This window comes from Hermetia illucens, chromosome 3, assembly GCF_905115235.1.
Source record: "Hermetia illucens chromosome 3, iHerIll2.2.curated.20191125, whole genome shotgun sequence".
NCBI lineage: Eukaryota > Metazoa > Arthropoda > Insecta > Diptera > Stratiomyidae > Hermetia > Hermetia illucens.
In genome coordinates this window covers 96,765,651-96,792,456 of record NC_051851.1, presented here as the reverse complement: position 1 = coordinate 96,792,456, position 26,806 = coordinate 96,765,651, and the positions used below count along the sequence as shown (strand labels likewise).

The following is a 26,806-nucleotide window of genomic DNA, read 5'->3' as shown; positions in this document are numbered from 1 at the left end:
AAACCTCCATGCACTTTCTGGGACAGTTCCGGCAGTTGTGCAAAGTAGGCCGCGGCACCTAGGAGAACACTTGATACCAGTCGACAAATTGAAATACTAAATATATAAATAAATAAATATTAAAATTCTTGACGGTTATAGGCTTCCTTGAATAAGTAAAAGGGCGTAATAAAATAATTGACATGTTTCTCTAGTTCAAGCCCATCTTCCTTCAGTCTGCCATCAAGGTTAAATTAGACTTCTAGACCTCTAGAAGCAGTGTAGTCACTATAAGGTCAAGTGCCATTCCATCCTAGATATCGACTGGGCTGGCATTTTATTGATCGCCATCTTCCGCCGATTGAACCTTGAGAGAGATTTTTGCACTAATTAGTCGCCGAATCAGCAGTTGCAAGACAGCTATCTACCTCATCTAAGAACCATGGGTTGTTGGTTGGGAAATGAGGGGCTTAAACTTCCAACAAGCTAGCATATTATATGCCAGCGAAAGCGCAAAAACCCACACCTGCATGCTGTTTCAAAACACCTCCAAGCTAGCTTGGTTAACGACCTCTGTGATGGCGACACCACAACGGTCACATTAACCATAAAAAGTCAACAGGGAGATGGGGAGATTCTCTGATGCTGTACCTATTTTCCCTATAACGAAGAAGAAGTTCCCTGTGAAACAATCATTAGAGCTATCCAAAATGCTAAGTAAAGGCATGGCCTTAATAATAGTATGGGGTGTTCGAGGTTATTAGAATATATGCTAGGAACTCAATTGCAGATCCTCAAATTCGGCAGAAGTGGATTCTTCTTTGAAAGTGGTCAGGCGAGAGGTCGTCGATATCATGGTGGCATCCGTGACATTGCGGTTCTTGGTAGAGAGTGTAGTGTATCGATCGATTTCACACCCAATCGCTCCATTACCTACGAATACCGTATACACTAACTCGCTTGAGTTGTCCTCGAGGTTGAAGCGGATTGTCAAAAAACATAACCAGTATTTGGGTAACCTATGTTTACAGAGCGGCAGGTATCCAAAAAGTGATGAAAAAACGGCAAACCATTTATTGGAATGCACTTTCCATACAGCCCTCAACTGCGAGGCTGGATTTTCGCTTCACTAGAGCGAAAAAAATGGGGATTTAACTCGTTCCATAGATACAAGTCGGTAGGCTCGGATAGCATCTTTCTTGCTCTAGAAATAAAGAGAATGGGTGCCCTGGATTATATGCCGCGCATATCTGGGCTACGTTATATTCCAATTCCAATGGAAAGACTAGTATATCAGTTCATAAGGGACACATACATTCCTAGTTGGCACTTCAGACAGACAACAAGCCGGGTAGAAAGGCAAACCCAGAAACACAACTCCATGAGCTCATGGTAAAAATTAAGAACGGGAGATCTGAAGAATACGCCTTAGGAACATTCATGGACATCGAAGGTGTCTCCAATTATGCCTTTTTTACGTGTTAGAGTAGCGAAACCATATTAGTCGGACGGAATTCTATTAAGGCAGGATGTCTAAGGGGCAATCCATATTGAAGAGTTGTCTCTCTTCTGTTATGGTTCCTCGTTGTGAACAACTTGATATGAGTCCTAGAGGACACAAAGGACTTTTCACAAGCCAACGATTTAGCTCTAAAATTATACCATTACAGAATATTTGACTCACAGTGAGGGCTAGTTTACTAGGAACGGTAGATGGGGCAGCTACACGCTACCTACCATAACACAGGCAGAAAGATAAATAGCATAATCAGTCAAACCGGGTATCTCGGCTCCCGCATTTCTTGTGGAAACATTTTATCCATGGAAATGGGAAGCTGCGAATGACACATATAAGTTTGATACCATTGATGTACCATGCGTCCATCTGAAATCCCTGGGAAACATCAGGTAGCTCGAATGCCCGCAAATCATGTTTTTCTAACTTGTCTCTGAAAATAGAAGAGAGCGTTTACATATAATAGCAATCCAAACAATCAATGTGGTTATCCCTGGTCGCCCGTGATTATTACCTTAATTTGACGTTCACACCTGAGTCGAATAACCTCCAGTCACAGCGATATTTAAACCGGGATCTTCCATTGTGGCAACCCACCGGTTTAAACTCTAAGCCATCCGAACACATACAAGCATACTTTGTGGTTATCACCAAAAGAAGAATGATAGATAATTAGCCACGACTCTTTTGAGATTACAGACTAAACAATCTTCACCGATGGATCAGTTATGAAAAGTGGATCGGGCCCAAGAATGTTTTTGGAGATATATTTAATTTGATTGGAAGCAGAAGAATATTTGCGGCAAATATAATATTAACCCGGGTAGAATTTTTAACAGAACACTGCTCCTCAAACTACCACATGGAAAAAAATTGATCTCGGCTATATAACTAATCTACTTTAGTTTTTAAATTATGAGTGGATGTAAAAGCTCGAGTTAGGTGAAACTACACTTAGGTGCTAGTGAACGTGAAATTTGAAGTGAACTACAATCCTGGCCCATGACCTCTTGAAATTCTTATCAAGATTCATTACAAAGTTACCATACATGATTAAAAAACGAAGGATACAATTTCTTCTCTATTTTATTGAGATAATAATATTCGGTTCTATTTTCATTCCTTTGTTTACTATCATATGCAAGCATAAAGAGTACTTTTAAATAAACTCGCCTTACACTAAAGTTATCAAATAGCAACATTCAATATTTGACTATAAACAGCATTAAGTAATACATTTCGCTTTTCTCGTTTTCAAGTGATTAAATAGTATTTCAGTGAAATTTCATATTCTGAGGTACAAAGACGCAGCTTGAAGCAGCAAATATAATCCACTCATTGATTAGTCACAATATTAAACTAAAAATGCCACTTTTGTTGAAGATCTTTATTGGATTTGTGAGTATTCAAATTTATCAAACTGAAGTGAAGATTAAACTGAATTAACATCACCTCCTTTCGACGGTAATAAATAAAACTTCTGTTAATTTCTTTTTAATTCTTGATAAATGTCAGTAAATACCTCTGAGAATTCGTCGTTTCAGTTTTAATACGATTAATGTTAATACTTTATATTCATGACTATGCATTACCCTTACGCTCCCCTTACTAAGACGTAAGGCATATAGTACCATTTCAATTAACATATTGCAATTATATCGATTTTAATATTAGTTGAATATCCAACTAAAAAGATATGTACAAAATTTAATAAAAAGACAACAATCACTATCATATAGATATAACAGTTAAAACAGTTTTTTTATATTTTCGCCTGGCGGCACCATATTGGGTACAGTAAAAGCTAAAATTTCCATTTAATTTTCCTTTGGTAAGCAAACGGACCAGCCCAAGACTCGTCGATCAAATCCGCATGAGAAGAGGTTGCAGTGAGCATTCATATCATCTGCCCAAGCTACCGATGAAACCATGCGACGATGACCCTGTGGGTATAGAGGGAAACATGATTAATAAACCCGTCTTGCTTAATATACATGTAATAATGAACACGCAATCATGATATATACAAAACAATGTAATAACACTGAACATCCTGATTCTCGTACCTGGCGGCTATTTCTCGGCAACCTCGCCACTCGTTGCCCATTTAGGTCGAATAATCGGATATGACGATTGTCGTGCGGTATGGCAATGACACCACTCGCTGAGACAGCCAATCTATTTACTGCCGAGTCTGTTCGAATTGTTGTTAATGCCGAACGCATATTCCTTAATTCCCATACTTTAACAGTTCTATCGTCTGAACCAGATACCACCTTATCGTCTTTGGTGAAAACCGTGGATGTAACACTCCTAAATGGAAAAGGAAAACATTTATTAGTATGAGTATATGTTTAGAACATGAGGCAAGTGAATGTAATTGTTTTTTTTTCTTCAGACCGACCGCCAAGATCTCCAACGTTAGCACATTTTTCCGACCGCTAAAAAATCTACTAATTGAATAATAAATATTAGAAATGATTCTACTCCCAATTACTAATTAACAAAGCTGCATCTCATCACATTCCACTTTTTTCGCATAATTTTCCTGATTTTTAGAGAATAATAACTTATTATTATTAATACGAAACAACAACTGGGAGGTGGCTAAACAATTTAAAGTTAACCTTGAAAAAAGATACTATTAAGCTGCTTATCGTTCTTCACCAAACTACCAAAACATTTGCGACTACCTCCAAACTCTTCCGCGATGCTGTTTAAGGAATCGAAATCATTTATCTTTGCCTCAATTTCTGCTTCTCCGACCGAGGCAATGGTGAATTTTCCACACGCTATGCTACGCTACACTTTTCAAATTTTGACAGGGTATATAACGCCTATCATATCGTGCTTCACTTTACTCGAAGCAACCATTAATACTCAGCTTCTTACGTTTCTCAACCCGCCTCCAAATATTTGCACCCAGGCAGTTCTTGTGGCGCCCATTGGGGACGTGGCCGACAACTTGACTCGAAAGGAGAAGTAAAAGCAATTTTCATGGCTACCCAGCCATCATCAATATGTGGAAATTAGTTATCTCGCATGCATAAATAATAGTTAAATATCGTTAGAATATTTCTTCATTTACCACGGATGGACTTGATGATGACAAACACAAACAAGTCGGGAAACCGGAAACTGGGCGCCTTAGGTATGAAAGGTTTTGTATATTTCTTTTATTAAAACATTTGAGAATATCCACTTTCGGTGATACTGACATTCAAAGTTTTGAATTTGCAGAGCGGCGACAATTTTGACCTATTATAACTTTATGCGATTTCCTCCAAACTTGGTAGGATAATGCCCTACATTGCTGCGAATGCTGATTCTAGCATGAACTTAAGGGGTATTTTATAGTCAATTACTAAAAATTATAGAGATATACTGTGAACAGATATCGGAATGGAGGGTATTTCGGAGCCTAGGCACAATATAGTGGCAGTTTCTCGATTTTTTTCAAGTATGAATTAGGTTTTTAGACGCTCAAAGCAATGAAAATCGGAAATGTCGCTTTTCAATATCTCAAAAACTTTTAAAAACAGAATTTCAAAAAGATGAAGTCTTTCATTTTCAAAATACTTCTTCAAATCGCGACGGACGGAAATCAGAATCTCCCTTTTTACATGACTACTTCTCTGTTCTTTCACCATACTAAAGGAGCATTTAAATCTGACACTTATATCGCGCAATGAGCAATGAGTGCAATGACCACATTGCCTCCTAGTGTACCGTTACGGTCTTGAATGAAGTGCTCTAACACAATTCAAGGCCCTGATCCAACATGGATTGTTGTTATTATTACTTATATCGCGACATTTATGTCACACAGAAATTGCGACTAATGGAAACCTACAAAATATTCTTTTAATCACTACAGTAAGCGTGAAAATGAAAGTAATGGAAAAAGGGTATATATATTATCTTCAAAATTATGAATTAAGACTACATAACTTCGAGACTAGACGGTAAAAAATAAATACTCTGCGGCGAATCAGTGAAAAACAAACGGAAAAATACATTACACAGCCATAAAAACATAATAACTTTCTTTTTGTAAGCTACGCATTATTGTAATCGGCGACGTAATTCAATCTTTGAACTTATAGATTTTATGTGGACACGATGGTCAAGTTCATCCCAAAAATTTTCGATGTGGTTCAAATCGGGAGACTGGGGCGGCGTTTTCACAACTCGAATAATTGTACAAAAGTCATTCTTCAACTAATCGCGATTTATGCTTGCGGTCATTATTCTGTTAAAAATGGATAGTCAAATTTAAATATAATTAAATATATTTAAGTATAAGATTCATAGTACGTACATTTGTGTAAAACAAAACCTTATTAAAATCGATTCAAGGAATGTCTGTCTGTCTGTCAGACGCACTTTTCTCCTGCACAGTTTGGTCAAGTCTGAAGAAAATCGAACTATTATTAACAAAGTTATAGGGGGTGAAACTTTGCAATTTTTGTGTGAATTTCGTGCGTTCTACAACCTGCATGACGTCACATATCAATTCGTCAATACCACAACGAAATGAGTTCTTATGAATTGGGTCGCGGAGAATTATTTTGTTTTAGTTTCTTAGTTATTTGTCAACCAGACATGAGTGTATGTAGGTATATAATAAATGCGTGCTAATGAACTTTGCGAGTAGTGCCTAATTCAAATAGATATAACAAGTAAATGGGGAATATGGGTACGATCAATTTAAATACGTGCATATATGTGTACAGTATTCGGAAATAGGCAGTTTGTTTGTTTAGGGTGAGCGTAATATCTATGGCTGTAATATGTATGTACGTATGTCTCGTAGTTTGGAAAAATATGAAGGATTATGTTTCCGAATTGTTCTTTATTGGAACGCTGCACAACTTTTGCGACTAAGTCTGTATTTACAGTAAGTAACCTAGCGTCGTTCGAATAGAACATACAGCGTGGAAAACGGTCAGTTGATTCTTGTCTAAGGATATTTCCCTCCTCTTTGTGTGCGTTCATCGCGTTTTCACTTTTCGGGCGCATTCGCGACTAATTCCACAATGCAAAATATTGCAAAACACAAGCTGTATGTAATATGTCAGTGATAGCCAATGAATTAGCCATTCAATTTATTCCCAACACGCATGGGGCGCCAAGGCAAGTCGGAACATGCTGCTGTATAATGAATTTTGTGGTATATTTTTTCGTTTATTTTTCACTTATTTGCTCGAAATGTATTTATTTGTTGTCGTCCAGTCTCGAAGTTATGTCGTCTTAATTTATAGCTTTGAAGATAATATATATATTTTTCCCACTGTTTTCCTTTCATTTCCATGTTTACAGTAGTGATTAAATTGAAATGTTTTAGATGTTTAAAAACTTTTCTGACCTACTGTATACAGTAGACGTCCAATGTAACAAATGACACAAACTCCGATTTAAAGAATTTCCAATGTAACGAATTGCAAAGTTTGTTCATTAACACTTCTATATAACGAATGCCCGCTTTTGTTTCCCATTCGATTTAACGAACGTCGAGAAATTGTGCCTGTTGGGTTGTTGTTGCATAGTTGTTGATCACTTACTCTTTTGTTTTGAGTTCTTGTGCATGGATTTTTTCCTTGCAATACAAAGTTTCGCGTGTTTAGTTCCGTAAGGTTAGTGGTGATCGTTTGTGGTTTTATATCATATGTCAAAATGAGTGGTAAACGGAAATGAATTTCATTAGAAAATAAAATTTTGGGTGAAACGGTAAAAGCCAGTGTGAAGGACAAATTTTCCCTAAAGGGCGGAAAGTTTCCAAAAATAGAAGAGGCACTATATCAATGGTTTATTGAAGCACACAACAGTGAATTCTATGATTCTGAAATCTAAAGCGCGAGAGGTGCACAAGAAGATTTATGAGGGATCATTCATTCAGCGATGATTGGTTTTCAAAAATTTAAAAAAGAAATGTGGTACGACTTTTACAGATATCCGGGGAAAAACTGTCTGCAAATGTGGAATTAGTCGAACTGTTTGAAGATCATCTGGCTGAGGTCATTCGTATTTCCTCTCAACCCTATTTTTAATGCAGACGAAACTGGCGTCTTTTGGAAGATGCTGCCTAACAAACTATATCTACATTATGGAAGTGCTCAGAGGTGGCGGAGCGACAACCCCACCTCCATAGTGGTGGCACCGGAAGACGCTGTATCGTATTGGCTTGCCGGCCCTGATGCAATAGGCGAATGTTCTAAAAGGCCTAATTAGGGCGATCAGACCCGAGTCTGCACAGGGACTCATCTGAAGTGGCCATAATCACGAATTCACATAGTTCAGGTGAATTCCTATTGTATGTGCGTTCAGCTCGGTTGTTTGCGGTTGGCCCCCTAGTAGGAGCTTCATGGGGGTTGTGGCTGCGTTCAAGCCAACAGAGACCTTCGGGTCTCAGCGTGGTGTTGCGTTTCAACACGGGTGCCGTACTCCTTAGTTCGGTAGAGATTTTGGTAGGCCTTGCACCCACCAGTATGAATGCTGAGCCATGCACTCGGTATAGACTGGTACCGTCGTAGCTGGCTGTGGCGGGGCTCTGATTGTGGTCACAAAATCAATCCGTGTCTTAAGAAGACCGTGGGATTAAGTCCACGAGACAGGTACTCACGTTAAGCCCGGTGACGTAACTGTACATTATGGACACATTGGTGTACCAGGCCGGAAAATAGCTAAGGAGAGATTGACTGTTTTGTTGTGTGCGAATGCGTCTGGAACGAAAAAAATAAAATCACTTATTATTGAAAAAGCCGCAAAGCCGCGTTCCTTTGCTAACAGAGTCTTACCACCTGTATGATATTCTTCAGCCAAAAGTGTCTGATGCATGATCATTTTTGAAAATTGGTTTTATTCCAACTTGTGCCATAGATTGGCATTGAAAAATGAGAAATTTTTATGTACCTCAGAACTTCTTGAATTACAGGTTGAAGAGTTTTTGGCATCTCGAAATCTGCCTAAAAAGCAGTATTGATTTTGGACACTGTACCTAGTCATCCGTTAGCTAATGAACTTATCACAAAGACTAGCGGCAGGGAAATATGGGCTATTTTCATTCCTACGAATTCTACACCTCTAACCAATGAATCAAAATGTCATCCGGTTGGCGAAATTGAACTACCGCAACAGCCTGTTAAGCTCCACTTCAATAGTCTCTTCGAGAATTTAGTATTATATCTATGAAAGTCTATGTCCTATAGCAAATGCTTGAAACACTGCTGAACGGCCCAGAATTTCATGAAAGCGACGATATCCCTCTAGCACAACTATTCTGCTATGAACAAGTTTCAACAGCCACCGAAACATTAACTTTAATTGAAGGAATTTTCCCTAATGTAAGACATAGTATATTTAAACATTTTTCAAACATTTAAAATTCAAGGCACTTTTGATGTATCAGATGACGAAAGTGAAAGCAACGGTGTCGCACAACATTCAATTACACATGGTATGGCTGCACAATGTTTTAAAGCATTTATTGAGTCCACGGTGCCCAATGGCGTACATTATTCGAACATACTCATACTACGTCAACTTGAAGAAGCAGCTGTTAAGAAAAGCCCTAGAAATTAGCAGGGAACAGACGCACTTGGAAGACTTTTCAAAAAAAATTTATTTGTTATTCATCATCAAAAATATATATGTAGATATATTAATTTCCAAATAAATAGAGCTTATGCACGTAAATTGACATTTGGTTTAACGAATTTTGGAAATAACGAATACCATTCGTTACATTGGACGTCTACTGTGTATTTCAACCGCCAGCTACTCTTCACGATCAAATGCAAATCGTCTGGCTCTTATCGCGAAAGTCGGTTGTTTGTCGATGGAAAAAAAGAGTAGTTGAAGGCCAAGATCAAAAAACTGATTAACATGTATCATAATAAATTAGCAGGTTTCATTCTTAAACAAGTCGGGAAACTGGAATCTGGATGCTTCAGGTATGAAAGGTTTTGTGTATTTCTTAATAAAGACATTTGAGTGTGCATTTGCTTTATTAGTACATATCATGTGATATATGCTTACATTACGCGCGAATATCCACTTCCGGGTGATATTGACATTCATAGTCTTCAATTCGCGAAGAAGTGACAACGTTGATCTATTATAACTTTGTGCGTAATAATGCGTTTTCCATGCTCTCCATTATAGCCCACATTACTGCAAAATTTCGTAGTATTGCGACCAATGAGATTTGAAACGCGGTTTTCCGTACGACAGCTTTTTGCTCTAACTACTCAGCTATCCAGACATGGACAGTTTCTGAGAATGGGTCTGTTAAAGAGATGATTACTTTCGAGCCTCCGCACACCCCACCTTTGAAACAAATATCAAGACATACCCGCTTCGAAAAGTACTAATCAAAACCTGACTATATTTAATGAAAATGAAAAATTTTACACACCGCTTTTGTATGTATGCCCCCCCCCCCCTTAAACGCAAATTAAGGCTTGCTTACGTGTAAATCTAACAGAAATAATTTCTAATCGGGATCTTAAACGTCATGAACTCACTCTGTATGTCCTTGAAACACCGAAACAGCTGGGATATGATCCCGAAAGTCCCACAGACGAAATGTCGAGTCCCGTGATGCAGTCACCACTAATCTCTGCGTGCCGTGAGCTGAAACATGTGTTAATTCGTGATCATGTCCCGTGAGTGGCTGGATAGGTTCCTTAGTTTCCACGTCCCAGAGAATTGCACTACGATCCCAGCTCCCGGTAATTATTTGATCTCCAGTCGGTAGCCAGTCTGCCGCGACAACCACAGACGTATGACCACCGGGACCTGAAAACTCGCATAATGGTGTGCGCAGTACATCGACTCGATCACGTTCATCCATTTGCCCATCACTGTCATCCAATTCCTCCTCCGATGAGTGGCCCTTCCTGTTATTTTCAAGACAAACTGTAAATTCAAATTCGCTTCTACTTTTATAAGTTTGCAAACCTTATGGAAATATCCCAGTTAACTGCGGCTTGCCATATCTGAGCCGTTCCGTCTCCGCTCGCGGTCAACACCAAGTCCTTATTTGGGTGAAATTTAATAGAATTCACTGAGCCAACATGGCCTTGGTACTGCAGCAGGCATCGCCCACTTTCAATACCCCAAATGCAGGCCGTGTGATCCGCTGAGGCTGTTCCGATTATGGGCTGACCTGACTTTGTCGAAACTTGCCACACTCCGTCTTTATGGCCACAATAATCACGTACGAGCGAACTAACAACCGACTGTGCCTTAAAACTTGACACAATTCGACTCGTCTGGGCTCTTAACTTATGACTAGCTTTCACTTTGCTCCCCGATGCAGACAACTTCGCCTTCAGGCTCTTGTGAACAGCAGGGTCGCCATCCAAAATCTCTGTGTTCACACCTCGATCACCAGCGATATTTTCCCTGGCGTAGATCGCGTCGAGTTTCTCTTGCACTGCGAAAATTTAATGTCAATGTAGAAGTCACACATTTTCAGACTTTACAACTGTCTACTTACGGTTCAGGTTCTCGATGTACAAAAGCTCGAACTCCTTTTCAATTTGCGAAAAAAGGACATGAAGGCGCGCTCGAAACGGTGCATCGTCCGGTGGTATCAGGTCTTCGACTAGACTGGTCAGACGCGAAGCGCGTTTGGACGGTTTCATAATTGACGTTTTGCCCGCACTAGCCGTGCTGTCCAGAGGCATGATTTTGTGATGAAAAATTTTTCAGGTATATGCAAAACACGGTGAAGATGAAAACATAAAACTATCCGAATTCCCCTGGCACACGGATTCGCAAACACGCAAAATGTAGTAAGAAATTCGACGATTAAAAACGCTTTATTTGGTATTACTGATAGTCAGGCATTTACGTCGAGAGTAGCGTCGTATTTGTAGGTAGTAGTTGCAAAATTGTTAGATTTTCCGCAAGTTATTGCGACCAAAATAATACCTGACGATGCAGTCGAAGATCGAAGGCTGCTTTTGACATATTGATGACTTTGACATTCCCACTGGAAAAGACAGGGCCGTCACCAGGTGTTGTCAAGCATTCACAGTATGACACGCATACGAGAATCGCACAACTGTTTACGGGAGTGCAGTTACAAGTGAACATCAATTGGGTGCAGTCCGTGGTCAATCAAAGATGGCGGGTGAGTGGCTGTTTTCTCGGCTTTTTACTGATTTTACACATTTATCTTGTGAAATTAATGTGAATGTTTTTTTCAGAATTGTTCGCCAAGTATAGTTGTACTAATTGCCAGGACGATATCCCCGGCACGCGTGTACATTGTGCCGAATGCCCGTCGTTTGATCTTTGCTTGCAGGTAAAGTGACAGTTCCAGAAAATGAAGGTTGACGTCAACAAAACACAATCACCCTCCATTTGAATTTGTGCGCCAAATATTGATACTAAATTTTTATTGCAATTTCTAGTGTTTTGCTTCTGGTGCCGAGATTGGACCGCACCGCAGTGATCACGCCTACCAATTCGTGGACAATGGCACTGGAATTTTGACGATATTTCGCGGTAAAAATGCCTGGTCAGCTCGAGAGGAGTTGCGCCTCTTAGACGCCATAGAGAAATACGGATACGGAAATTGGGAAGATATCAGAAAGCATATCGAGACCCGTAGCGCTGAGGACGCTAAGGAAGAGTACATTAGCAAATATTTGAATGGAACAATTGGACGGCATACTTGGATTCCGGCTTCCGAGCACCAGCGCCCACATTTGACGGATCACACGGTGGAGGAAGACAGTGGTCCGTTGGGAGCGAATAACATACATAAGCTGCCACCACTGGATGTAACGCCTGAGGAGGCTGCTCAGCTCGGGTACATGCCCAATCGAGACGGCTTCGAAAGGGAATACGATCCTACGGCGGAGCAGCTTGTGTCAGCATTGACTTTGAATCCAAATGATAAGGACACCGACTTGATACTTAAATTGGCACAGGTAAGTCTCGATTATTTCTGTAATTCCTAGGGATATGCTTTACGAAGCGGGATGATAAAATGGGTTCCCTTATCAAAACAAATATTAGCCTCAGTTACCTAAATAGTTCCTCATTTATTCATCATATCTGCTCACATTCCTTTAGTGAAGTAGCAAAGAATTCAGTTTGTTCTGGTTTTGAATTCAACTGAAATTAACGAAGCTTATCCGATATATTGATATAATGACTTGAAGAGCAGAATGTTCAATTTATGCTTTCATTTTGTATTTATTTTGTTTCCCGACGTTCTGTCACACTAACAAGTGCTAGGACTGATAGGGATTATTATTCCAGGAATATAGAAAGTAACTGCAGAGCTCTCTCGGCATCTGCATAATATTTCGACACGAAATTTCCTTCAAAACCAAAAGAACTGCTTATGCCCAGAAAGTTTCGTCTATATTACCAAATTTTCGCTCAAGTTACAAAATTGAACATTATGGAGGTCTCCGATAACGCTGTCGAGAAGTTTACGTAGGCTCCAGCCATTAACCATGAAAGCTGGAAAACGGGCGCGACCATGGTATTCTTTCAGTTGAGAGCGATTGACATAAAATTTGGGGTGAGAGTGGCATAAGATAGTTTCGATTCGGTGGTGTGGTACCCCCTGCCTCAGTTGTTTTTTTTTTTTCTAAAAAAACTGCAAAAATCGATTTAATGGTCAATTCTAAGCGAAAAATATTTAATGAAAATTTTTCATAAAAGCAGTAGTTCTCGAGTTATTCGTGTTCAAACATGTCATTTTTTATTTTTTATTGGTTTTTTGGGGAACAGAAAATCTGAAAAAATTCACATCTGTATCAAATTTAGGCCTTGAAATACATCCCTTTCCGATGTCTGCTCAAATAAAATTAACAATAGCATAATACCAAACATTAGATTTACCCGGATTCTTAGCTTCTTAGCTATGTACACGTGCATAGAGTCACATATCCGTTGAAAAACATTCATTTTTTCTATGAAAAAACGACATATTGAACAACTGCTCGAACAATTTTCATAAAATATTTTCTGGTTATAATTGACCATTTAATCGATTTCTGCGGTTATTTCGAAAAAAATTCCACCACAGGGCTAGGGGTGCCACAGTCTCCCAGGGGAGAGGCGGATATCGGCAGTACATAACTTTTGTTTCTTATGCCACGCTTTACTCCCACCCCAAATTCCATGTCAATCGGCCTCGACTGAAAGAATTGGGACTACAGCTGCTATCCGGGGAGTGTTTCGACTTTTCGTTAGCAAAGTGGTTTTGAAGTTTGCAGGTTTCTCGTAACCCAAATTCCTTCCCCTTTTAGCCACCTTTGGAAAATGTGTTCCCAGGATGGCATCTATCCAGCAATGCTAAAAGAGAGTATGGAGCACTTAGAGCAACCTCTAAGAAATATTTTTCGAAGAAGTCTTGTTCTGGGCTACGTGGTTCCCTCTTGGCAAAATGTTAAGGTACTCTTCATACCGAAAACTGGGAAAAATGACTACTCTAATCCAAAGAACTTCAGACAGATCAGCTTGACTTCATTCTTGCTGAAAGGTTTGGAGAAACTGGTCGAGCGTCACATTTGTGGGAACGCACTTAGTCCTGTGAGTCTGCTCTCTATTCTTTGATTACAAAGATAGAGGATGCAACTCTGAATGGTGAGTACACGATGGGGGTGTTTGTGGACATTGAAGGGGCGTTTGACTGTGTGCCTGTTCAAAAACAATGTGATACAGCCAGAGTGCATGTTGTTGATAATGCTTTAATTAAGTGGATTCATGGAATGCTAACGTAGAAATTGCTATGCGCTGAGGTGGGTGTCGATCGCTATCTAACAGCAGAAGCGACAAAAGGCTGCCCCAAGGAGGTCTGCTTTCGCCACTTCTGTGGAGTGTGCTCATCGACTCACACTACTATACGAACAATTTATGCTGATGACGTGGCTGTGCTAGCTGTTCGGGGTTTTGTAACGGTGTGTAGAAATATACAAGGTGCCGTTGATCTGATAGACAGTTGGTGCCTCAGGCATGGTCTTTCAGTTAATCCAAATAAAACGCCAATGGTATTATTCACAAAAAGGAGAAAACTGGATGGACTTTTCCTCCCTCGGATGAGGGATACTACCCTTCAACTCTCCGAAGAAGTGAAATATCTGGGAGTCACTCTAGATAAAAAGCAACTTTGGAGCAAACATGTATATGTAAATATGGAACAAGCTCTCACAGCTTATGAGCTGTGCAGACGGACCTTTGCCTCGACATGGCGTTCAGGCCTCATGTGGTAATGTGGATATATGTTGCTATCATTAGACCGATGTTCGCTTATGCAACCGTAGTGTGGTGGGTTAAGGTGAGACAAAAAGGTTTTCACCGTAAACTAGAAGTCCCGAGGAACGCGTGGCGGTATATACGGAAGTCCTCTAGACCGATGGCTTAAAAATAGAAAAGGAGGTTCTGGAGCCGGAGTCTACCTCTCGAATAAAAATGAGACGTGGGCTTTTCCTTTTGGACAAAATGCAACCGTTTTTCAAGCCGAAGTTTATGCGATCCTAAGGCGGCAAATTGAGTGATTGACGAGCGGTTGAAGAGGATGCGCATCCCAATCTGCAATGATAGCCAAGCTGTATTGATGGCGTCGAGTAGTCCTTTGATCACCTCGAAAATCGTTCAGAAATGCAAAAACCGTTTGAAATATATCTCTAGATTCAATACGGTGGAACTACTCTGGGTACCTGGTCACTGTAGCATCGTGGGAAATTAAATCTCAGATGCCCCCCATGCCTTGACCGGAACCAGCAATTGGAGTGCCAGCAGCATTGGCTAAGGCTGCCTTCAAAAATTGGGAACAAACTTCCCACAATGAGAGGTGCCAGAACCTAAATGGTTCTAGACACACTAAACTTTTCCTGCCAGAACCCAACATACGTACCGCAAAGTTTATCCTGTCGAAAAACAGGAGCATTGTGGGCATTATTTACTATCTGGGCATATATTCAGAGTAGGAATTCTTCAAGCGGAATCCGCGGACCATTTCCTACGTGAGTGCCCCGCCCATGGATGCATCAGGCATGAGATCTTTGGTGCCGATGTTCTCCAGTTGCGCCCGGTAGTATCACATCCACTAATGGATATCCTGCGATATGTTAACATATCCTGAATATTCCGTTAGATGGGGTAGGCGAGTATAATGAGCCTGTGTGCTCAGAAGCTATAGCTTCTGCACCATCTCCCACACACACACACCCATCGACCTAGAGTTTGTTAAATTACTTTCGATCTTAGACAATTTGGCTTAAACCTTCTCAGACCTTCACGATTGGGCCAATTTTCGATCGAATCATGCATTCAACAATTTTCTTCCATACGTATAATCCACCCGGGGTACCCATATACAAAATTCATGTTATTCATGTATTATATCATAAACCAAAAATGTTTCTAGGCAAATGTGAATAGATATTAGATAAATAAATTATAATAGATTATATTTATTTTTAGTTGTTTATGAAGTATATATGTGAGTACGATGATTATAATAATAACTATGTTCATAATATCATCGTTACAGAAGAAAATTGATTTTTCGACGTTAACGCAGTAATACAAAACAATAATGAGATTATTGCATTGCAATAAGTAGTTTTTTCAACAAAATTTGAATTTTTTAATTCCATTCTAAACATTTAATTATTTTTGCCAAATGTTTATCAAAAGGAGCTGTTTACCCTTATCACAACAGTTCTTTGTCTTCATGTGCGAATACGGCAAATAAGGCATGACCCTACTACAAAATTTCTGCTAGTGTGGTCTCCCAGTCAATTGGCAGCAGTAACCTCTACTACAATTGGTTTGTTCTCTTAATTTTCGATCGGAAATTTCATTGGTTGATTTCGCATAATCTTTTGATTTTGATGATATTAAAAGTCGTCGTTGGTTGTTCTTTGTAGGAATAACTTTATTTAATTTTCGGAATAAAAGATGTAATCAACAAGAAAGACAATATCAAGGGTATTAAGGAAAAACGCCAGCGACCATCTGCACTTTCGCCGTTGAGCTACCTCACGGACATTTGGCCTATGGTATCGAAACCGGTTTTAGTTTTTCTATAAAACATAATAATTTATAACTAGATCATCATGGTCTTATAAAAGCTTTATACCCATATTAGTGCAGCAAATATTTTGTTTTGTATATGTTACCTCAAAAATTCAATGCTTGTCACTGTGTCTATTGTTTTACATATAAAATTATTTTTACAAAAGAATTTTCAAAAACACCTACAATCTATGAACACATGATACTGATAAACATACCGAAATACCTGAGCTGTGCTGGTAACAGCTGCGCGACGTTTATATCTTTCTTCCTCGAGTAAACGAGTCGTACTACACTAACTGACTCCAGAATGTATAAATTTGTTGCAGAACTATTCCAGAATATTTCTCAGATATCAGAGAATATAGAGATCCTTCTTTTTACTTATCTTTTCAATTCAAGTAACCTGACCTTACATGAATTAAGAAGGTACACTGGATGTTATACCTGATTTAGAATTACACACCACTATTTGTAATTCAATAATATAATACAAAACTCACTATATATTATTTCATTCAGCTTAAATATCTTCATGAACCATAATTTAGTCAATATCTGACATATGAACTTATTTCACGCTATAGTATATTACTTTTAAATTTGTGCTTGGATACCCGCATATCCTGGTGGTAAGCAACGTAGCTTTTTTTTGGGTGGTTAAGGGGAGGGGGGCATACATATAAAACGGGGTGTAATTTTTTTCAGAAAATATAGTCATCTTAGAATCGTGCAATTTTGCAACAATATAGGCTATAATAATAGAGCATGATTCTACCAAGTTTTTTGGAAATCGCACTATTAGTAGCAAGGTTATATAGGTGAAAGTTGTCGGTTCTGTGCAAATTTAGGGTACTGAATGTCATTATCACGTGAAAGTAAATATTCTCTCCCTCTCTCAGTATATGCACATACGATACACGCTAGGTACTAATGCGACAAATGTCTATTCAAATGTTTTTGTAAAAGAAATACAGAAATCAAAAAGTATCCGGAAAAACGTGTTATCGCAAGTACAATTCATATGAAAAATATGCTGTTTTGTGCCTTCTTATTGGTAGCGACTTGTACGAAATTTTTTGACTCGCCTTCACAAAAAAAATGATTGTGGGATGGCTATTGAGATCACATTACTATATTCTACCCAGTTAGAAAGAAAATTGAAAGAAATACTGCCACAAAATTCCCATCAAGCTCTTCCCTACTCTCTTTGCGGACAGCCCCTTTCACTACTGACGTTTCCCAACTTGGAAGTAATCTTCGATGACAAATTTCGTTTTAGTTCCCACTTCATTGTCATCGTCAATCAAGCTTCCAAAATGTCGGGCTTTACCTCATTTCAGTCTTCCGTAACATTTTTCAACTCCCTTGTCAGAAACATCCTTGACTAGTGCTAAACAGTCCCGCCCCTGAAGCTGTACAATGTAAATTTACCCAGATCTTTTTCAACAAGGACCTTACCCGTGTATACTATTCGTCACGGCTTCGCGCCCTCAATCTCTCTTCCCTATAGCAACGCCATATCTTCTTTGATATGTGTACCCTCTTCAAATTTTGTAATCGCCTGATAAACTGCTTTGCCAACTCCGATATTATTTTACGCATCGCCTTTCGTAATACACGTAGTGCGGAAATGTTTGAAGTTCCTTTCGCGGCGCTCGATATTTACTTTCACTCTCCGATCCTGGTACTATGCTGGTCCTACGCTCTGCAGCTTGGGTCCTCTCTCTCCTTCCTAAGTTTTAAGCGTAAGTTAAGCCATGCTCCTTTCTCCAAGGACAATATGTAACTAGAAATATACTTTCTATGTATTGGCATTCATTAAATAAATTAGATAGTCCCGCTCATATCCTTCTGGATTTCCGTTACTGACAACCTCACTATATCCCTGAAGAGATAATAATTCAGTGGCATTGCTCGAATTCGTATTCAGTAAATATCAATGTATATATTCATATCCTGGCCTTGCTATGAAAACTGTATTAACTTACCTACGCACTCACAAGTCGAGATAATTGGAGCTATTGCGGCTTTACTGCACTGAAGGTTTATCTTTGTTTCTTTCAGAATCCGTTAGCCACTGCTTGTATTCCGTTCCAACCTCTAGTTTTTTCCCATCCTCGTCTCGTTTGAAACCAATGGGGCATCATATTTCGTGTTTTTGACTTTGATTGTATCCTTTTGGATGTGCTTGGATTTGTATTGCTTCCAGTCATAAGGTCGGATTGTCGCCTGCATCGCCGATTTTTTTCCTGTTAGGTTGAATCTCCTTATAACGGTCCAACTGTCCGCTTCACAATATTGGTTGTCAACGTTATCGTCTTGTTTCTTGTGCAGTTGAGCGACATGCTCACGAGTATGTAATATAATTTATGGTCCAGGAATCTCTGTGGACTCGCCAAATTATATACACGAGCGTCTAGTACCGCAAAGCTCTTTCAGCGGAAAGCTGGTGCTAGTAAGTCATCAGCATTCATCATCATTAACGGTGCAACAACCGGTATGCGGTCTGGGCCTGCCTTAATAAAGAACTCTAGACATCCCGATTTTGCGCCGAAGTCCCTAAAAGCTGTCTGGCGTCCTAACCTACGCCTTCGCTCCATCTCAGGCAGGGTCTGCCTCGTCTTCGTTTCTACCATAGATATTGCCCTTATAGGCTTTCCGGGCTGGATCATCCTCATCCATACGGATTAAATGACCCGCCCACGAAACCATTTGAGCCGGATTTTAATCACAATTTGACAGTCATAGTATCGCTCACAGATTTCGTCGTTATGTAGGCTACGGAATCGTCCATCCTTATGTAGGGAGCCAAACATTCTTCGGAAGATCCTTCTCTCGAACGCGGCCAAGAGTTTGCAATTTTTCTTGCTAAGAACCCAAGTTTCCGAGGAATACATGAGGACTGGCAAGATCATTGTCTTGTACAGTAAGAGCTTTGACCCTTTGGTGAGACGATTCGAGCGGAACAGTTTTTGTAAGCTGAAAGAAGCTCTGTTGGCTGACAACAACCGTGCGCGGATTTCATCATCGTAGCTGTTAACGGTTGTGATTTTCGACCCTAGATAGGAGAAATTGTCTACGGTCTCAAAGTTGTATTCTCCTATCTTTATTCTTCCCGCTTTGGTCAAAGCGGTTTGATGTTGGTTGGTTGGTTTTTGGTGCTGACGTTGCCTTCATATACTTTATTTTGCCTTCATTGGTGTGCAGCCCAAGATCTCACGCCGCCTGCTCGATCTGGATGAAGGCAGTTTGTATGTCTCGGGTGGTTCTTCGCATGATGTCGATATTGTTAGCATAGGCCAGTAGTTAGGGGGAGGATCGTGCCTCTTGCATTTACCTCACAATAACGATCACTTTCTCGAGGGCCAGGTTAAAGAGGATGCATGATAAGGCATCCCCTTGTCGTAGACCGTTTTTGATGTCTTATAGTCGTGAGAGTGATCCTGCTGCGTTTTTCTGTCCTCGCACATTGGTCAGGGTCAGCCTAGTCGGGATATCAAATTCTCTCATGGCCGTGTACAGTTTTACCCTGGCTATGCTATCATAGGCGGGTTTAAAGTCGATGAAAAGACGGCGCAACTGATGTCCATATTCCAACAGTTTTTCCATCGCAGAGAGAAAATCTGATCTGTTGCTGATTTGCCTGGAGTGAAGCCCCTTTGGTATGGGCCAATGATGTGCTGGAGGTATGGGGCTATCCGGCCTAGCAAGATAGTGGAGAATATCTTATAGATGGTACTCAGCAACGTGATACATCTATAGTTGCTGCACTGTGTGATATCTCCCTTTTTATGTATGAGACAGATAATGCCTCTTTGCCAGTCATCAGGCATTGATTTGCTGTCCCACACCGTGAGCACAAGTTAATGAACCACTTGGTGTAATTGGTCGCCTCAATATTTAACCAATTCGGCTGTAAATCCATCGGCTCGTGACGACTTATGATTTTTAAACCGATGAATTGAATTCTATACTTGGTGGTGGTAGTATTTGTCCGTCGTCTTCAGTTGGTGGGACCTCCAACTCGCCGAAAAAAAGTATACGTTCTTGGCGTTCTTTTCAATCCTTTTTAAGGTTTTGTGTTTACACAAAATACAAAACTTTATTAAAATCGGTTTACTGTCTGTCTGTCCGTCATACGCATTTTTCTCGGAGACGGTTATGGCCATTGACACCAAATTTAGTAGAAAGGTGGTATTGTGAACGCTCACACATACAGTGAGTTACATCCTTGAATTTGAATTTAAAGGGGGTTTCCCCATACATGCAAAAGAGGGGTGTAAAAACTTTTTTCATCAAATATAGTCATGTGGGGTATCAAATTAAAGGTCTCGGTTGGTATTTTTCGAAGCCGGTCGTAGTTTTTACATTTGTTGGAAAAGTGGAGAGTGCGGGGAGTTGAAAGTGATCATTTCTTTGTGGGGGCCATTCTCAGAAGCTACCCAACCGAAAAATCTGAAAAAAATCAGGAGGCTGCCACTATATAGTGCCTGCGCTCCGAAATACCTTCCATACCGATATCTGTTCAAATAAAGTTAATAATAGTATATTACTATAATTTTTTGTGATTGGCTGCAAACCCCCCTTAAATTCATCCTAGCGCCACGATCTTACCAAGTTTGGGGGAAATGGTACTATTACTAACAAAGTTATAATACGTCAAAGTTTTTGCTTCTTTGAAAATTGAAGACTATGAATGTCAATATTACCTGAAAGTGGATACTCTCACATAATATATGGATATATTATGTGCTACGTACTAAGAAATACACAAAACCTTTTGTACCTGAAGCGTCCAGCTTCCGGTTTCCCGACTTGTTCCTTTTTATTCACTGTTATCACAACGATGTTCAAAACTGAAATGACTCCTTGATTAAATGTAGGAGTATTTATAATTCATTACCCGACACCAACAGTGCCAGCGGTGGTTTGATACAGCAAAATCGCACCTAACTTCACTTGATTGCCAAATCGGCCATTTCATATGCAACAACCCAATAATTACGAGTGCGAAATACTTTTTTAACCGAAACAATTTGTTTTTTTTTTTTTCAAAATAACTTTTTCCATTCTCACTTAAAAAGTAATAACGCGATCATTATGACATTGCGACATATGATTCTTTATATCTTGCCAGGAATACATTTGGGACAATATCATATCTTTAAGGGTACTCTCTTTTTTGAATTACCTTTAAAAAAACATATTGAAATCGCGAAAAAAAAAATTAACAACAGTAAAATCTTTGATTTTGACTATTTGAGGTTCATATTCTTAGAAAATTAGTTAATAGTGTAAAATTGAAAGTTTTTGGCTTCAGGTGAAAATTGGAGTCGCTACACGTCCCGTGGTTGGAGAACTCTAGTTACGACCACATTCAGTGGAATAAAGTCGCTTATTTTTTTAATTTTTGGCTTACATTTTTCGAAAGAATTCTCAAAAGTTGTTTGAAATATAACCGATATGATGTGCAAATTTGATTGTTCCAGTTAATTCTTTCCACTAAAGAAAAAACCAGGCCCTCTAATGCAAACCCCCCTTAATAATCTAATTTGTATTTGAATCCTGTACATCTAAAAGTAAAATGTTCTGTTTTTCAGGTTGATATATACACGCGACGTCTACGCGAACGTGCTCGTAGGAAACGTCTAGTAAGAGATTATCAACTTGCCGCAAACTTTTTTCGCGGTACACATAAAGCATTGCATTTAACTCGTGAGCAACGTGACTTCCGTGACAGATTCCGCGTATTTGCTCAGTTTTATACTGCATACGAGTATGAAAGACTGTTGGCCTCTATTGAACGCGAACGTGAACTGAGGATTCGATTGTCGGAATTGAATCGATATCGCTCGAACGGCCTAACAAGGATCGACGAGTGTGTTCACTTTGAACAGCATGCTGCCGCTGCACCATATAAAAATACAGGCCCATATGGCCATGGAAAAACGGTAAGTATATGAAAAATGTGTGTTAACAGTTTTGTACGCCTGATTGATTTTTGTGTGCTAGTTGATACCATATTTGTTTCCGATAAACGATTCAAAAAAAAACATTCGCGTTTATTTGAATTGGGTATCTGAAGTAAATTTGAAGTGAAAGAGTGCGAATGGTTATTTGTTTCAATTGTACACCAGTTACTTGCATATATCGCTAAAATATATTACACGTCGACTCTACCTTTAACTTATCCCAAAACAAGTGCAATTCATGTTTTAGAATATATGTACTGAAATTGGTCGTGCGATTCGTGATTGCTCGTAGATGTTATAGAAATCCACGATTTGCCTAGATATTCAAAAAAGCTTCAAGTTTTAGACGGTTCACTCAAAACAAATTCTTTTATTTTTCTATGCTTTTACCGATATTTTGGCGATATAAAGCTCAAGTGTATAATTGAGTCGAACGGTCAACAAATCACTGGTTGTATTCGAAAATGTTTGACAGGACCTTCAATCGGCTGGAAACCGGCCCGGATCGTCCTCGCACTCGCAACAAATCAGCAAAAAGGGGTAAGTAGAAATCGATATTTATAACCTGTAGGAAGTCAGTTGATAAAAACACGTGATTGTTTCATATAACAGCGAATCCGCCGGCGCAAACGAAAGTTCCGTTTCCATCGGGCAAAATCCCACGCACCGCACCGTCGACCAGCCTTACTCCGACGCATCATTGCCCAACAAAAACTCCTTGGATAGCTATCGGGGATCGTCGGGTCCATCGAGTCAGTTGACGACGATGATGACGCCGACAACGACGGCCCAAGCCAACAGCAGCTACCTGACAGCGCAACAACAGCCAAACCAAGGAAATGCCGTGGGAAACGTAAACAGACAAGAACAAATGTTCAATGCGAACAGCAGCAATCCCAGCAAGAACCAACCTCTTGCAGCCACACAACAGCAACAGAATCACCAGCAGCAGCAACAACTTCAGCCCGGGGAGAGTCTCCTGTCGGGTAACGAAAAGAAATTGTGCTCAGCATTAAACCTACCCCCAACTGTCTATATAACTTTGAAAACTGTGTTATTGAGTGGTGCACCGGTGTCGAGTTCACCCATAGAGAATACTATTCGCAAATACCTTATTAAAGCGGGCTGGCTGAGTCATTAGTTTTTCCATAATAGCAATATTTTTATTTATTCACATTTATTTGAATATCTATTAGATTTGCGCCTTTCATTCTTTCTGAGTGTAACGATTACTGTTTTATGAATATGCGAAACTAGTTTCCCTTCTTGGAGATCATCCTCATTTGGCTGTCTTTCTGCTATTGGCTTATAAATGTGTGCATTTTCGACATGCAAATTCGATGTTTCGCAAGCCATTCGAAAAATAAACTGTTGCACACAGCCTGAGTTGTAGTGGAATCTGTTCAAATTTTAATTTTCATTCATTTCCAACGTATCGCATTTTGGTTACGTAAATCCTTTAAGTAGTGTTCTAATATTGTATTGTTCGTTTAATCTTAGAAACTAGACACAATTTAGTTTAGAGAGAAACTTGCATCTTAAATCATAATACTGTTATTTGTTCATGTACGCATATACTCTACTGCGAAAATAGGTTTACCGTTTTAGAGACCCGAATCAATTTTGAATAAACGAACAAAAAAATGTACAAAGGATGAAAATCGCTTAAAAATAAATTAATTAATTTCTGAAAAGTCGTTCATCTATTTATCCCTATTCGTTGGATGTGCAGATGCCGCATGTCTCAACTGGTTATCCACTGAAGAGAATCATCAATTTTTGTGTACCTTAGGTTGCCAACCAAAATTGAAAAGAATTACACAATAGATCTCCCTCATTTCGTTTAGGTTTGTTTCCAAAATATTCTACGGATTACGGACTCTTGAATTGTTTAGACTGGCAATTTCAGATTTCAATGTAACTCGTTGAGTATTTTTACACAACTTTTTATACTGGTAGAATCACTTGATTGCTGATTTCACTTTGCGTTTTTTGTCGCAACCATTATTTCGTTTTCATATATCAATTTATGGAATGCGAGATGTTTGTTGGTATACAATAAATTCCTATCGGTAGATGTTTTTCTTCTAGCATATAAAATTTATAGGATGTTTATATCAAATTTATTTTACTTGGGGTAGCAATATGAGTAACAAAAGAAAGACCCCGACTCTAAACATTATTTTGGCAATTTTAAAGCGATTTTGTGCAAGGACTGAAGCTGCAAATATCACTAAGAATCTAAATTTAGCTCCTACCGCCAACTTCAATTCAATTGATTGCAATAGGATCATCATTTGTCGGGCCGAAGCCTGAACTTAAAATCAACAAAACTGTATCAGTGGGCTGTAGGCATAGCAAATTGACACTGCAGGATCGAATTAAAACAGCCGGAACCCTTAACCTAAATAAACTTGAAAAGAGGACACTGATAGGTCTTATGAATGCAGTGTCCACGGAAACTGAGCACTATAGGAATCTTCAATGAACAACAAATATGCAAACAACTTCACATAACATATTGCATTGCCCCGCGCTCTCGCGGTGTAGAGCTTGCTCAGCTGCATCTAGTTGAGTAGCTTCTTACCCTGGCATGATAGAACAATTTGGTAGTTCAGACTGCACTTTCCAGTTTTAGACGCAAACATTCAGTTTGCATTGTATGCAATCTGGGGCTTAAGGGGATCATCCCGTGTGAAGGCGCTTTTTTTTTCTTTTTTTAGAATTTTTCTGTGATACAAATACCAATTTTTCACCATAGATTTATTAATATCTTGAGCGTGCATAGTAACTTTTCCAGTCCGATCGCATAGTTTGTTATTGAAATACCGAGCAATTTATACACCCATCTCCAAAAAAGGTGTTTTTCTGTTGCCACGCTAGAGGGCGCTGTGATCATCTTAGAGAAAAAAGTAAACGGCATTTTAATGTACAGACTTAATTACAGCCCGCAAACTAGGAATATTAAAAAATATTAAAAGCTAAATTTTTGGTGCCGTGTTAAACTTTTTTTTGTGAATTTTGCGGTTTTCTCACGGCTTCTTCAATGAACAAAAAAAAACTACTGAATGAATCGCAATTACCCTTGTTTGCGGATCGTAGAACTATGTTCTGAATAAGTCGTGAAAATTTCAAAGAATTTCGTTGGATAGATTTTTGTCTATGGTGGCAGCCGATTTTCAATATGCAGTTTCGAGAAAAACGCATTTAAAAAGTAGAATTCGATTTTTAGCCATAAAACCTGAATTGACTATTAATCTGCTATACCTAATCCATAAACCTTAGGTTTCTTGAAGAAACACATGTACAGTCTTGGCTTCAATTCTTGTCCTTTTAGCGAAGTCATTCGAACGTCATTCATCAATGTTTAACACTTTAGTTTCCGAACGACTCCGAATATCATAAAATCACTTTGCCCATATATTCTACACTATATCTAGATACAATTGCTGCCAAAAAAAAATCGATTCCGCGGATCCGACACACGGGATGAGCCCCTTAAACTACCCTTGAATATTACATTGATCGCACTAGAGGATAAAATAAAATGTGTCATTAAACATGGACATACCTGAGTCAATTTGTCTTCCATACTACAGTAGTTTTCCTCAGGTCCATCTTAAAAATGATTTTCGGAAACTATTTAATAACATCTGGTTTGACCCAACAACATTGAATACGAGAAAAAAAAGCTAATAAAGCTCCCCAAAAAATATTCTTGGATATTATTATACAAGGTAAATCTTGCATAGCAGCACACATCCGATCATTGAAACTATGCTTTATTTACAGTTATTTTTTTTATTAGGGTTTCAGTGTTCTCTTGAGGACATCTACTGCATTTACTTTTCAATAAAAAAGACAATAAGGTGGCCGCAATTAAAAGTGAGATTTTCATATGTTATGGTGGCTTCTTTTTTTGAATTTACATTACAAAAAGTAAAATACATTTTGTTTGAGAAGTCAAGTTCAAGTTCAATTTATTTCAATATTATTAACAGCATTGCAGGACAGTCCAATATTGTAACTTCGAGTAAACGGAGATAACATATTAGTTGTAAAAATATTAAATATTCAAGGAAAATCAAAAGGATTCATGATCTGAGTTTATGACAAAAAGGTCTGGGAATGTTCAATTAGATGCTTAAGGCAACTGGGCGTTAGAAATATTAAATAGAGCAGAACTCAGGAAAGATCCTCGAGGCACTTCTACAGAAATAGCTTGGATCTCAGCAAAGTTGATATTGATAGTGATATTATCCTTGATAATCTATTTTCTACA

The 26,806-nt window shown here is 39.0% G+C and overlaps 2 protein-coding genes across 3 annotated transcripts; one reads left to right on the top strand and one right to left on the bottom strand.

The window, feature by feature from the left end:
* Positions 1 to 2,563: 2,563 nt before the first annotated feature.
* Positions 2,564 to 11,502, bottom strand: LOC119650651 (WD repeat-containing protein 37). The gene is made up of 5 exons (XM_038053587.1): positions 10,998 to 11,502; positions 10,457 to 10,934; positions 10,021 to 10,395; positions 3,562 to 3,808; positions 2,564 to 3,438 (listed from the first exon to the last, which is right to left on the bottom strand). The coding sequence occupies exons 1-5, from the start codon at positions 11,185 to 11,187 to the stop codon at positions 3,313 to 3,315; spliced, it is 1,416 nt and encodes a 471-aa protein (XP_037909515.1). The 5' UTR covers positions 11,188 to 11,502; the 3' UTR covers positions 2,564 to 3,312.
* A 59-nt stretch (positions 11,503 to 11,561) lies between these two features.
* Positions 11,562 to 24,221, top strand: LOC119650650 (transcriptional adapter 2B). 2 transcript variants are annotated; one of them, XM_038053584.1, is made up of 6 exons: positions 11,562 to 11,636; positions 11,713 to 11,810; positions 11,920 to 12,441; positions 22,153 to 22,503; positions 23,000 to 23,064; positions 23,137 to 24,221. In XM_038053584.1, exons 1-6 carry the CDS (start codon positions 11,630 to 11,632, stop codon positions 23,663 to 23,665), a joined length of 1,572 nt encoding a protein of 523 aa, XP_037909512.1. In that variant the 5' UTR covers positions 11,562 to 11,629; the 3' UTR covers positions 23,666 to 24,221. The 2 variants fall into 2 exon arrangements, with proteins under 2 accessions (XP_037909512.1, XP_037909513.1); XM_038053585.1 differs by having other exon boundaries at positions 22,936 to 23,064; positions 23,137 to 23,392.
* The last annotated feature ends 2,585 nt before the right edge of the window (positions 24,222 to 26,806 follow it).

Coding starts and splice junctions, on each gene's coding strand:
- LOC119650651 (XM_038053587.1), bottom strand. CDS start 11,187: ATGCCTCTGGACAGCACGGCTAGTGCGGGCAAAACGTCAATTATGAAA. Junction 10,396..10,456: donor AACTGGGATATTTCCATAAG/GTTTGCAAACTT, acceptor TGAAAATAACAG/GAAGGGCCACTCATCGGAGG. Junction 3,809..10,020: donor GTGTTTCAAGGACATACAGA/GTGAGTTCATGA, acceptor TTTTCCATTTAG/GAGTGTTACATCCACGGTTT.
- LOC119650650 (XM_038053584.1), top strand. Junction 11,811..11,919: donor CGTTTGATCTTTGCTTGCAG/GTAAAGTGACAG, acceptor TGCAATTTCTAG/TGTTTTGCTTCTGGTGCCGA. Junction 23,065..23,136: donor CAACAAATCAGCAAAAAGGG/GTAAGTAGAAAT, acceptor TTCATATAACAG/CGAATCCGCCGGCGCAAACG.